Source organism: Cyrtonyx montezumae, unplaced genomic scaffold (assembly GCF_038088225.1).
Source record: "Cyrtonyx montezumae isolate F1298 unplaced genomic scaffold, pur_monq_1.0 scaffold_13, whole genome shotgun sequence".
In the NCBI taxonomy this organism is placed as follows: Eukaryota; Metazoa; Chordata; class Aves; order Galliformes; family Odontophoridae; genus Cyrtonyx; species Cyrtonyx montezumae.
Genome location: NW_027071859.1, coordinates 17,502,184 through 17,515,665, shown reverse-complemented (window position 1 = coordinate 17,515,665; position 13,482 = coordinate 17,502,184). Strand labels below are relative to the sequence as shown.

The 13,482-nt window shown below is 39.6% G+C and overlaps 1 protein-coding gene across 2 annotated transcripts in view; it reads right to left on the bottom strand.

The window, feature by feature from the left end:
• PXDN (peroxidasin) overlaps nt 1–13,482 on the bottom strand; it is a 573,716-nt gene that overhangs the window by 524,137 nt on the left and 36,097 nt on the right. For both annotated transcript variants that reach the window (XR_010621880.1, XM_065730770.1), the window contains exons 5-11: nt 8,539–8,610; nt 7,980–8,051; nt 6,023–6,192; nt 4,717–4,834; nt 2,419–2,588; nt 1,708–1,980; nt 344–460 (exon numbers count right to left, since the gene is read on the bottom strand). Coding sequence is in view for 1 of the 2 variants with exons in the window: in XM_065730770.1 (XP_065586842.1) it covers nt 344–460; nt 1,708–1,980; nt 2,419–2,588; nt 4,717–4,834; nt 6,023–6,192; nt 7,980–8,051; nt 8,539–8,610 (992 nt within the window). In the remaining variant the exon portion in view is untranslated. The remainder of the gene's footprint in view (nt 1–343; nt 461–1,707; nt 1,981–2,418; nt 2,589–4,716; nt 4,835–6,022; nt 6,193–7,979; nt 8,052–8,538; nt 8,611–13,482) is intronic.

Below are 13,482 nucleotides of genomic sequence, written 5' to 3'. Positions count from 1 at the left end.
CATATTTTTTAGATCTCCTGTCAATGACAGACATCTTGGTTTCTTCTGATGTAAACTGGAAGTAATAGATTCTGCTGCATGTGTTTCATCTCATATATTTTAAACATATTTTTGCAGGATTCTGTTATGAATGCACATATTTTAGCAAGTCCTCTTTACTGAAGAGCTCTCAGGGAACTAGCTTTTGCTGGATGTTTTGTCTTTTCTAGCTAAGAAGGGAGACATGGACTCCGTTTCCTTCAGAGACTGATGCATCTAAGCAAATACAAACATTTTCTTTCAATTCATTAGTTATTCCAAATTCTATTTTAGCAGATTAAAAGTAAAGACAGAACAAACTTACCTCCTTTAGTCCAAGCGATAACAGGCTGTGGATAGCCTTGTGCTTCACAAGGGAAGTCAACTGTTTGCCCTTCAATCACTGTTTTGTCTTGAGGGGTGACAGTAAATTGAGGCAGAGCTACAGAAGAAAAAACAAGAGCAGAAAAATGCATGACTGCCTGAAATGATGTACAATTTCCCCATGTGACATGAAAAGCTCATAAAGATGGGAAATCTGTTGCCAATGGGACCCTTTCCCATTATAAGCACTTCTGGGATGAAAGATAAGGGCAGTGCCTTATGGAACAGGACCATGCCATCACACTGCCCTGGCATCAGTGAAGGCCTCTGGGAGCTACTCCTGCAGATCCAAAGTTGTACAGTAGGTGTAAAGAATCAAAGTGTTCCTGGGTTAAAAATATTTTCATTTTCTGTATTTCAAAAACTCCTCAAATGAACTACGAAGAAAATACAGTGTGGTTAAAAGCCTCCTTAGCTGTTTTTGCTTGCACTTACTCAGAAGGGAAATAAACAGTGAAGTGCAGGCCAGTTTCTGTGATAATTTCATGGCATTATCAGTGTGAGAAGGAATTTGTTCAGCTCTCAAAACACAGTCCACCACTGGTGAATGATAAATGAACAAACCACATGGACAGATAATTTTGTACAAGTTTAAAAACTAAACTTATTAACCAAGCATGTGCAACCTGAATTGTTGATCAAAGAGATCTTAACATGAGGATAGAAATTGTTAATTAGAACATTTTGCAAATAAAAGTTTCTATTAAAACTTTTGCAAAAATATATTCTCTGCTTGTATGTACAGAATAAAGTATTCTGATGTACTGCTCCTAAATAGAAAAGCTTTGCCAGTGCCTCAGCTGGAAGAGTGGTTATTTCCACGAAACTCAGCAGAATGTACCCACATTCACTCAGGGGTCTACAGAAGAAAGTTTCATGGACCTATACTTGAAACTCTGTTTCTATTGCTCCAGACATAAATCCTAATCTCTAGGACTGCTAATAATCAGAGAAAAATATCTGTTACCCTATGATCTAGACACTGCATGCTTATTAAAAAATGCAAAAGGAAAACTAAACAAACCACAACCAAATAAACATTTCAAAACACAAATTTTAACTTCTGCGAATAATCAATGAAACTTAACTTCTAGAGATTTAGTGTATAATATCTTAATCTTGGTGAAACATAAAGCAATATTCCTGTGTACTAGTGTAATTAAAAGAAAAAACCCTTATGGTTTTAGCTTGGTTCTGGTCATTCTGAAAAGAAAAAAAGAAAACCAAGAAAACCATACCATTTGATGTAAAAGACTCTTCATAATATGTTTTACAGCATGTCACTCCAAATTTAATTTTACTCACCTTGGACTATGATGTATGCAGTCGCATGGATGTTACCTATGCTGTTTGTTGCAAAACAGGTGTACTCGCCACTGTCTTCCTGCCTGACATTTTGTATGTAAAGTCCTCCTGATGGAGTTATTGTGATGCGAGGGTCACTAGGTAAAGGTGTTCTATCACCTTTGGTCCATGTAATTTGTGGCTGAGGGTGCCCAGTTGCACTGCACTCCAAAGTGACGCTCTCTCCAACTAAAACCTCTGTATTCTGTGGGTGAATCACAAAACTTGGCCTGGCTGTGAGAAAAGAACAATGTCTAAATATGACTTTTAGCTGAGAGAATTAATTTGGCCAAATATTACAATAGTTTGTAGAATTTATTTTTTTCTTGTTAATGTCTCTGTTCCAACATACTACTAAACTTGGTGCAAACACTGCATGCTTTAACCCTAATCTTTTATTTATTGTTGTTTTTTGTTTTTGTTTTTCCTTTAATCCCCTTGAAACAATTATCAATCAGTGCAGTTCTGCACTTTAATTTGGAACTTGCAAACATAAAGCAGTGGCTAAAAGAGATATGGTCTAAAAAGTTCTAGATAAACCCAAGCAGAAGAGATCCATAAGTCAAGAATATACAATAATATACAAGAAGCAATGTATCCCATTTTCAGCAATCTTATGATCTTATTTTTAGCAGTCCTATAATCAAAACAATTATCTATTTAAACATTTACCTGGTGATCCAAAATATCTGAGAGTAACTTCCTGAGTTTTCACTTCTCCGGCTACATTTTTTGCCATGCATTGGTAAATGCCCTGGTCAGTTTCTTGAGTATTTTGAATCATTAATGTACCATCATCTAACAAGTTTAGACGAGAATCTTCTTTCATAATGAGCTCATTGCTGTGAAGAAAAGAATCTGCTGGAGTTAAACCTTTAAATCAGAAGCACAGAAAACTGTCAAATAATAAAAAATTATATTAACCAAAATATCTTGGAAAAATTTTAAGTTTTTTACTATGTTAAGTAAAACAGAGCTTTTAATTTTCTAAGAAAAGAAGAAGCAGAGGAAAAACAAAAAAAGAACCCATTTTATCTATGCAAGCATTACAGTTTCAAAACAGCCAAAATACAAGTAAAAGCTTATGGGGAAAAAAAAAAAAAAGAGGACAAAAAAACCATCACTTGTCTCATTCTCTTTTGAGGATACAAGCTTTTCTAAGTGGCAAAGCAATTTAAAATGGTTCCTTTGGAAATAGGCTAGGTAAATTCAATACTCAAAATATGTTCTATTAGGAGGAAGGCTAGTTATATAAACCATCCTGGTGCCAACCTGTCTCTGGATAGTTCAAGGAGCACTTATGAACATGACTGAAATTTGCACTGGCTTGAAAAGTAAGTCAAGATCAGCTCATCAGGCTGTCACGGTTGCAACATTTCATAATATGATCTTAGTACAGTAAGGGCATTTTATTGAAGGAACTGTTTCACACTCCATCCCTCAATACATGATGAGGAAAGTGCAGAGGAGTGATGAAGAACTCATGTCTTGTGTACAAAACTGAGACCAATTGCTGATCTACACAACATTCAACAACTGCTCAACAAGTAATACCTTTTGACTGAAATCTTGCCACATTCAACCTTGCAAAAAGCTTTGCTCTTATGCATGCAGCCAGGAAACAAGCCAGAGTCAATAATCCCACACCCCAAGCTCAAATTTCTTCTTAAAACTCTTTCATATGTGTATTCCGAATACATGTTTTCTTTGTTTATTATAAAAAGATCATGAGCAAAAAAAAAATTTAATGAAATAATTATACCATCCAAGTTTAAGTCTCTGTTCTTTACATACTCCATAAACGTTGTTTACCCTTTTTTCATGTGGAGTTCTCAGTGAAATCAGCTCAAAGTTGCAGAACCAGGACTGTACCTTGTTCCATTTTATCAGAAACCAACAAACTAAAATGGTTCACTTATTAATATGAAATCTGAAGGAATTTGTTTTCCAGATTGAGTTCTCCATTTTTTTAAGAGAGTTAATAAGCCAAAGTCTGATGAAGCCAGTTGTAAACTCATAAATCATGTGTCCACTGTAAATTCAGTTTTAGGGCAGTTGAAATGCTGCTATGTGGCTGGTTTCACACTGCTGTGCCTGGCTCTAATGAAACAAGGCAGGGCCTGGGCAGAGCTCACACAGATGGGCCAGCCTATGGGCCCGCAAGGGACACACATACTTTTATAGAGCCTATGCTGTCAAGCAGCAAGAAGAAACATTCAAGCCGGCTGCTTAGAGAGTCTCTGCCATCTCCATCCTTGGACGATTTTAAGATCCAGCTGAATAAAGCCCTGAGCATCCTGAGGTGTTCCCAAAGCTGACACCGTCTGGATTAGGAGGCTGCACTAGATACCTGCTGAGGTTCCCACAAGAATTGCCCTACAATCCAATGATGTATGCATGCACCCACCCTCCATGTATTGACCCAGGGCAACTGATATACAGTCTTTGTTCTGCTGGGATGAGGCTACATCTCAGATGAAATCTTCCTGCTTTGGAGCTGGTGTTCAAAGACCACCTCTCCTGAAACCAACTCTTTTCTAGCTGGACTTTTGTATAAAAGCAACTATTGTTCTGCCTCAAAACATGATGTAAACAGACCTAAGCTGCAACAGCAACCTAACATGCAAACACTAGCTAAGCTAACCAACTGCATATGCAGTGTGTTCATGTTGGATTGTCTGGTACTTACATTAAAGTGATTTACAGTTTTGCAGTTGAGAGCAACTTTGTATGTATAACTACAGTTGAAAAGTTTACTTGTTATAGTCGCTTTCTAAAATTATCAGCTCTTATGAGTTTAGAATTACTAATAAAACATATCCAGGCCATTATTGCTCCATATACTATTTATAATATGTTTCTGCTGTTACTATTCCAAATGTTAGAAGTAATGTGTTTGGTTATGCACCCAGCAATGTACACACACAAACATACTTACATCAAGACCCACTCTTCCTCTTTTGAACTTACTTGTTTCGAAGCCAAATAATCTCTGGTTTAGGATTGCCTTCAGCTCTGCAAGTGAAGTACACTGTATTCCCTGAGGTAACATCCACATCCTGAGGCTCTGATGTAATTCTTGGCCTCTCTGTATCAGAAATAAAACATATAAAGATCCTTTACTTGTTTCAAAACTACTAAAGAATGGTAAATAAACACTTTTCCATGCACATTATTGAAAAATATTTTTCACAAATGTATAAAGATGAAATATTTATAAGCTTAATCAGGATTAAACTCATTTTTACCTATCTAAAAGTGACTGTTGCCTTTTTGATCTCCATTGTTTCCTAGGAACTTTAATCAGACTGGAAATAGATTGTGCAAATTTGTATCAGGTTCTTAAGTAGCTGTTCTATTTATTTGAACAAAGGCTCAATTTGCTTATGAAGAACAAACTTAAAAGCAACAAGCACAAGCAGCATTTAAAATAACTTCCTTTAGATAAGTATCAGCACCTAATCTACCTCCAACAGAATAATTTGTCCAACTAGTTTCCTGCAGTTGCCCTGTTCTGGCTTCTGAGATGTGCAGAGTGCTGGGAGGATGGCATATGAATTATTCTCGCATTAAATTCCCTTTTGCTTTATTATTCAAGAACCTTGCAGACACTTATGGTCATAATTCTTTCTGTCAGAATAGTACCAGCATACAAACAAAAGGGCAATTTAGTTATTTTCTATCTTCGCAGACAAATGTTAATCACGTGGCAAGAATCCTACATTTTGGTCTCAGAAAGGGGATGAGCCCTGAGTGTGCAGTAATCCTGTAGCGAGAGAGGGTTTCAGTGCCTGTGTACAACCTATACATACAGAAGAGTGGAAAAGAAATCCAGTGACCTAACGCAACAGTTAAAACAGGAGGTTTAACAACAAATTCTGTGAAATCAGTAGCAATTATATTTGTTCTCTTTATTTACTCTCCCCGTGCAAAAGGGAATATATGACATGGACAACATTAAAAGCCCCTAGATGATGATCAAATCTGAAATATAAAATGAAAAATAATTTCTTCCTGAATAATCGCATTAAATTTCTCAATATCAAATTTCAAATGTGAATATACTTGTTTCCATAAATGTACTCTCACGGTAAAAATGATCGATACTGTCAGAAGCAAGCAAAAAACAGCAAAGGAACACGGTGGAACTTCCGGAAATAGGCACTGTTAACTCACAGCACTACTGAAGTGAACAAAAGAACAAATTCAAACCAACAAAACACCGTCTGGGAATGTTCAACACACTGAAGAGGTCAGCATGAAGCAGTGAACCCACCACAGTTCAGTTCCTCTGGTGTTATCGTGGCCACCGACCGCCCCTGGATCCTGCGTGGGTACTCGCAGGTAGCGGCTGCCTGAGCATTGCCTGACTCCACATATGTCTTCAGCAGCTCCGCCAGCCACAGGATTTCACAGTCACAGTGAAGAGCATTTGAATCCAAACGCCTGCATGGAACAAGTGGCCACCACTCTTGTTAGCAAACTCAAACTATTTACAAAGGGCAATATCAGATACAGATGGCTGTTACTTTGCTTATATGCTTTCTGGCAGTCTTCACTACAAGATTCATATATTGCTTCTACCATATGGGTAGGCCTGTGTTCAACTTAGAAAGCCTATACACAACATCTCTCTCCTAACCCCAACATTCAATGAAAAAATCTGAGTTTATTTAGAAGTCATGCAAACTCTGCTTACATAAGGAACACATACAATTCTCTCCACATTTTTTTCTGTTTAATACTTGTTACTGCAGTAACCTCACAGTTAACTTGACAGCTTTACAACTTCCTGTTTTGCTGACCAGGCAACTGAGACAAAGACCCACAGTTTTATTTAAGGGCTAAGCTCTCATGGAGTTCAGTGGGTCAGTAACCACCTAACACACCTGCCTATAACGAGAACCCATAAATTTGGTAGACTTTCTTTCCAGTTACTGCGTGGAACACTGCACTTTATACTGGAGAGCTCTGTAGGAAAAATAAGCATTAAGAACAGAAATCCGTAGTGCTAAATTTTTCTACATATATATAAAAAAAAAAAAAAAGTTATGTGGCAAAATGACTTTAGTTTGGTATGGCTTTGAGGAACATTTTCTTTCCTAACCTGTTGCACAAATTCCCCAGATACTCTGTATTCCTTGCTGCTCTGTGATAAACAGGCAAGAACAAATAAAACCATTTCACAAGCCACCACACAAATGTCTGTCTGTATATATCAGATGTTACTGGTGAAATTTGTATCAGGAATGAGGAAGTCATTATCTGTCCTTTAGGCATAAGCTGGATCAGCTCAGAAGACATCAGGTCAGTCCAGCTCAGTACACCATCCAGCACTGGCCGCTATCAAAACACTCCTATACTTAGGGATTATGTGAAGAAGCATCTGTTTTTTTGTTTACTTGAGCTCCACAGGACCTCAGGCACTATATGTGTGAAGCAGTTACTCCAGAAAGGTGGATATGTCATCAAAAATTACTTTATTCTACCTCTCCTCTGCAGTTAAAATACTGTTTCAGAACTGGCCCAGTGGCCCTAAAGCATTACTGCAGTAACGTCATCCTATTATTTCCCCTGTGGTCTCTTTTGGCAGATGAGTTTGTGTGGCGCAGCCCACCTTCAGTGGTCTTCTCATCAAGGGGCTATGTCTTTTCTTGAATTGGCAGACTTAGCTGATTATAAAAATAGCCTCACTGTGGCACTCTGTCAGGTCTGAGTCAAAATTTTCAAAGTGCTCTTGAGGTACTAAGATGACTCTAATTTTCCATGTGAATGGCATTTCAAGAGGAACTGGCTTTTGAAGTTGCTATTGAAAGTGATAATTATGTTCTTACATCTCTGAGCATCTTTCAACAGACATTTTTATGACCAGATAAGAATAATTAAACAAAAAAAGTTCAAATAACCTAATAGTGAAGTATAACATACAAGGATCACCTAGTAAGATACAGACAAGGAAGAAAAAAATGAAGGAGCTGTGTATATTATTTAGTCTGCATGACATAGGGCTGATGGTGAATATGACTACAAATAACTTGAAGACAGGAAACAAAAAGATTTAGTCAGACATTGAAGATGGCAGGATATTAAACAATTATCTCACTATGTGTAAGTAAGCAAATGGAGCACAGTGAGAAAAAATAATATTCAGAGATAGTTACACAATGAAAAGCCTTGTCAAGGAAGACAAACACTGAAAGATGAGATACAGTATATTAGTTTAATTTACTTACAGTCTCTTCATAGATTCTAAGTGACTAAATGTTCCAGGAATCAAATGAGCTATTCTGTTGTTATGTAAAAATCTGTCAAAAAGCACAGAGATATGCATGTAATATTTCAGATTTTGACTCGCATGCATTTCATTTACATTCTTCTGAAAGTAGTTTAAGACAGACCAGTCTTGTAATTTTTTTTTAATAATCTTTTTTATTAATTCAATGGTTACTAATTTTTGATAGCTTCTGAAGTGTATTTGATGTATCCATATGGGAAAAAAAGAAGAAGCAGTATAATAATAAATCAACCAAAAAAGAAGGAAGTTCAAAATATAAATCTTCCCCATTTGCAACGTATACTTAGGTCAAATATCAATCACAGCTACTTGACAAATCGTTGTGCAACAGAAAAATGTAACGCTCCCGTGGTCTGCCTGAACAAGGTATTCTTGGCAAACAGTTAAAATTTAGAGAGAGAGAGAGAGAGAGAGAGAGAAACTAAAATAACTGATTGAATTCAAACAAAGAAGCAAGCTGACTCTTCTGTGTCTTACCCCAGGATAAACAAACTTACAGCCTTTCAAGTTTTGGAAGATGGGTAAAGGACTCAGGATCCAATGTTTCTATTTGATTAAAGTGCAGATACCTGAAAATATGTTAAACAGAAAGAAAAATGCTGAAACAGTGTCCTTAAGGAAACTATAACATTATAAAACATTTGTTACTGCTTACACTTGGTTTACACATCTAAATGATGGTCATGACGTAGTGGGGATTAACTTTCTTCTGAAATCTGGATGCTATACTTGATTCTAAGAAAGATAGGATGTGACAATCAAGGAGAATCTACAGACTACTATACATCGTGTGCAGATATACACGCCAAAAAATTGTTCAGACATTTGCTTTGGAGATCTTGGAGATACCACTTTGAAATCTTTTTGGCCATGTCCAGCTGTAACTACTGTGCATTGTTGAATAAGCATACATGTAAAAAAGAAAATTATCAACTTTACAATGATGTATGTTGTTTTCAAAATATTTACTGTAGAATAACATTTTTAGCATGCAACTATTTTCACTTTTATCATTAAGTAAGTGAAGATTTCAAAAGACGCTGACTAATAACCTGCACTAGTCCATGAATCCTAACATTTAAAGTTAGTAGGTATCTTTCATCTCAAAAGGTAAAAAAAAAATTTTTTTACTAACTTTAACCAAAAAAATTTGTAACCAAAAAATACATATTTTTTTGACTGAGTCATTCCTAGATAAAGGGCTTCCCAGCAACTGGTGTACAGTAAACTAACATAGCTGTGTTGTTTGACACACTGCTGATGCTCATGTAAGATATTAATACTATTCAGCAAAATACTATACAGCTGTTAACCCTCTAACTCTGAAGGAGTCTAACAGAACAGGGTAATTGACCAGATTATTAATCTGCAACTGGTGTAACAATGGGCTATTCATAAGGACCAATGGCATGCTCATGCCAGCCCTGACTGTGCTGTGTACATACCCTTGCTTTTCAGAGGAGAGAACAAAAAGGAACTGAAGGAATTGTGAAAGCTGTGAAAACATTTTATAGCTTTGGATCCCAATTACATCCAAATGTATCCTCACAAAGTTTCCTGCTACCTCTGACAAACTCAGTAACATCACCATGGGCTGAAGAGTGAAAAAAGCTCATCATTTCAGAACAGAGAGAAAATCTCAGACCGTCACATCTGCTGATAAAAAAATAATCAGCCCCATGGCATGAATAGCAGGAAGAAGGCCACAGGAGATCCCAGTGTGGCCTCAGACCCCAGTGGAGGTGGCTGAGGGTGCTGGATCTGTGAGCACAGGAGGATGCATGGGGCACAGACGACAGGCGCGTGGCTGGCAGCTGCCCAGCTCCCCAGAGTACAGCCAGAGTGTGAGTGATGCCAGGCAGCAATGAATGGAGACAACAGGAAAAGGAAAGAAAAAGAAAATCAATAAACTGCACGGACATGACCAGGAGTATCGAAGTGTCAAGCATGTCTGCATAGTCACAGATCATCATGAGAACAGATTTTGATCCTGTTTCCATTAGGAAGCATGAAATGAGTAATAAGTTTCTGCTTATCACGCTATAGACCGATTTTGAAAATACTGGCCAGCTCCCTCTAAATTACACAGACATCTCGAAGGCATTTCATCTGATTCCACAGTCAACAGCAGAGAACTCCCAGTGAGGCCCAGCCCTGAGGAAGGGCTGGTGGAGTGGGGTCAGTGTTTAACCCTCCCCAGGCATTGCTCTCAGCACATGAGCAGCTCACAGCTAGACAGTAACAGGAGTGTACCCTCTTCCAAAGCAGCTTTGCTTTTGGATAAAAAATAAATAAAAATAAAAAATCACATGCACTGTTTTTCTTGTGCAACAAGCAGGGATTTTTTATTCTGTTTTTAGCATAGTTAATTCTCTTTCCATTTTGATCACTCACAAATCCCTTGCAAAGATATCTTCTTACCAACTCAATAAAATAACCTTCCTACACACTTCTTGCATTTCTCTGTCACTGACAAGGCAAGATTTTTATGTTCAGGTTACTACAACAAATACGGTTGAGGAGAAAGGCACGCTGAAGCACACAGTCCCCTTCCCAGGTCCATGGATTAGATATTATTTCAGCAAACACAGAAAAAGAAAGGGCACTTCTCTCAGAAATAATGGCTGAAATAATGCATATTTCATTAAATTCAAAGCAACAGCTCATAGCTGCTGTTCTGTGTTACAGTCTCCAATAATTTAAGTTGTAAAGAATATCTTTTGTATAAATCTTTTTCTTTCTGTAAAGAATATCTTTTGTATATATCTTTTGTATATGACTGAAAAGTCATCTATCTCTTCAGATAAAATTAATCAGTTTAACTAAAACAATAATCCTTCTGTAATCCTTGCCTTATTTATATCCTCAAATATTGCAGATACAACTGCAGTGATCCAGGCACTAAAGTACTTTGTAACAGTCCACTATACATCATCAGAAAACACGCTGACTGCAGGAGTACAAAACAAATAAATAAATAATAAAGTTACACAGGTAGGAAATGCTCTGAGTTGTTTCACATAATGAGGTTTTGCAGGTTCTAAAACTGAACATCAAAAAAACTCCTGACCAATTTCCCAGGCTATTTACGAACAGAATCAGATGTTAAACATGCATCATAGAGTCATACAATCACGGTTGGAAAAGACCTGTAAGATCATCTGGTCCAACCATTCACCTACCACCAATGTTGCCCACTAAACCACTAAACTGTCCCCTAGTATCTCACCTATGCATTTCCTGAACACCTCTGGAGACAGGGATTCAATCATAGAATCATAGAATGGCCTGTGTTGAAAAGGACATTAAAAAGCAAATAGTTTCAACCCCCCTGCCACAGGCAGAGTTGCCAACCGCTAGAGCAGGCTGCCTAGAGCCACATCCAGCCTTGCCTTGAGTGCCTCCAGGGATGGGGCATCCACAACCTCTCTGGGCAACCTGTGTGTCACCACCCTCTGAGTGAAAAACTTCCTCCTAACATCTAACCTAAATCTCCCATTTCTTAGTTTAAAACCATTCCCCCTTGTCCTATCACTATCAACCCGTGTAAACAATCATTTCCCCTCCTGTTTATATGCTCCATTTAAGTACTGGAAGGCCACAATGAGTTCTCCCTGGAGCCTGCTCTTCTTCAAGCTAAACACACCCAGTTCCCTCAACCTTCCTTCAAGGTGAGATGCTCCAGCCCTCTCATCATTTTAGTGGCCTTCCTCTGGACCCATTCCAAGAGCTCTGAGTCTTTCTTGTGCTGCAGGTCCCAGGTTTGGACACAGTACTCCAGATGGGGTCCCAAAGGAGCTGAGTAGAGGGGGACAATCACCTCCCTCTCCCTGCTGGCCACCCTTTTTTAAATGCAGCCCAGGATACAGCTGGCCCTCCAGACTGCAAGTGTGCACTGCTGACTCATGTCCACCTCTCATCCACCAGGACCTGTGTAAACACATGGGATTACACTGGCCCAAGTGCAACTTGCACTTGGCCTTGTTGAACCTCATTAGGTTCACATGTGCCCACTGCTCCAGCCTGTCCAGGTCCCTCTGGATGGCTTCCCTTCCCTCCAGTGTATCACCTGCACCACTCCGTTTGGTGTCATCTGCAAACTTGCTGAAGGCACACTCAATGCCATCTCCCTGGGCAGCCCAATCCAACATCCAACCACTCTTTCAGAGAAGTTTTTCCTAATATCCAACCTGAACCTCCCCTGGTGCAACTTGAGGCTATTGCCCCTGATCCTATTGCTGCTAACCACAGAATCACAGAATGGCCCGGGCTGGAAGGGATCTCAAGGATCATGAATCTCCAACCCCCTGCCACAGGCAGGGCCACCAACCTCCCCATTTAACACTACACTAGGCTGCCCAGGGCCCCATCCAATCTGGCCTTGAACACCTCTAGGGATGGGGCATCCACAACCACTCCAGGCAGCTCTTTCCAACACCTCACCACTCATTGTAAAGAACTTCCCCCTGACATCCAACCTAATCTTCCCTCCCTCAACTTAAAACCATTTCCCCTTGTCCTACTGTTATCTACCCTTTCAAAGAGTTTGCTCCCCTCCTGTTTATAGGCTGCCTTTAGGTATTGAAAGGCTGCAACTAGGTCACCCTGTGATACCTCTTTTCTCCAGGCTGAACAAGCCCAGCTCCCTCAGCCTGCCTTCACAGGGGAGGTGCTCCAGCCCCCTGATCATCTTCAGCACCCTGCTGGCAACCCCACTCCTGACAGAGCCCAGGATACCACTTGCTTTTAGAGCTGCAAGAGCACACTGCTGGCTCATGTTAAGATTTTCATCCATCAGGACCCCCAGGTCCTTCTCTGCAGGCCTGCCGTCAAGGACTGCTCCTTCCAGTCTCTAACCAGAAGAAGCTGACTCCCATCTCGCCACAACCTCCCTTCAAGTAGTTGTAGAGAGCTATAAGGACTCCTCCGAGCTTTCTCTTCTCCAGATTAAACAGCCTCAGTTCCCTCAGCCACTCCTCATAAGATTTGTGCTCCAGACCTCTCCGCAGACACACTGTAGGGCTTCGATGTCTTTCCTGTAGTAAGGAGCCCGAAAGTGAACACAGTACTCAAGTTGTGGCCTCACCAGAGCTGAGCACAGGGGGATGACCATCTCCCTGCTCCTGTTGGAGACATTATTTCTCATGCAAGCCAGGATGTCACTGGCCTTCTTGACCATCTGGGCACACCAATGTCTCTTGTTCAGCTGAGCAACAACCAACACCCCAAAGTCCTTTTCCTCTACACAGTCTCCCAGCCACTCAGTCCCAAACCTGTAGTGTTGCCTGTGGTTGTTTTGGCCAAAGTGCCAGACCCAACCCTTGGTCTTCATCTCATGGGCCAGCACTCCAGCCTGTCCAAATCCCTCTGAAGGGTCTTCTTGCCCTCAGGCATTGACACTTCCAGCCAACTTGGTGTCATCTGCAGACTCACTGAGAGTG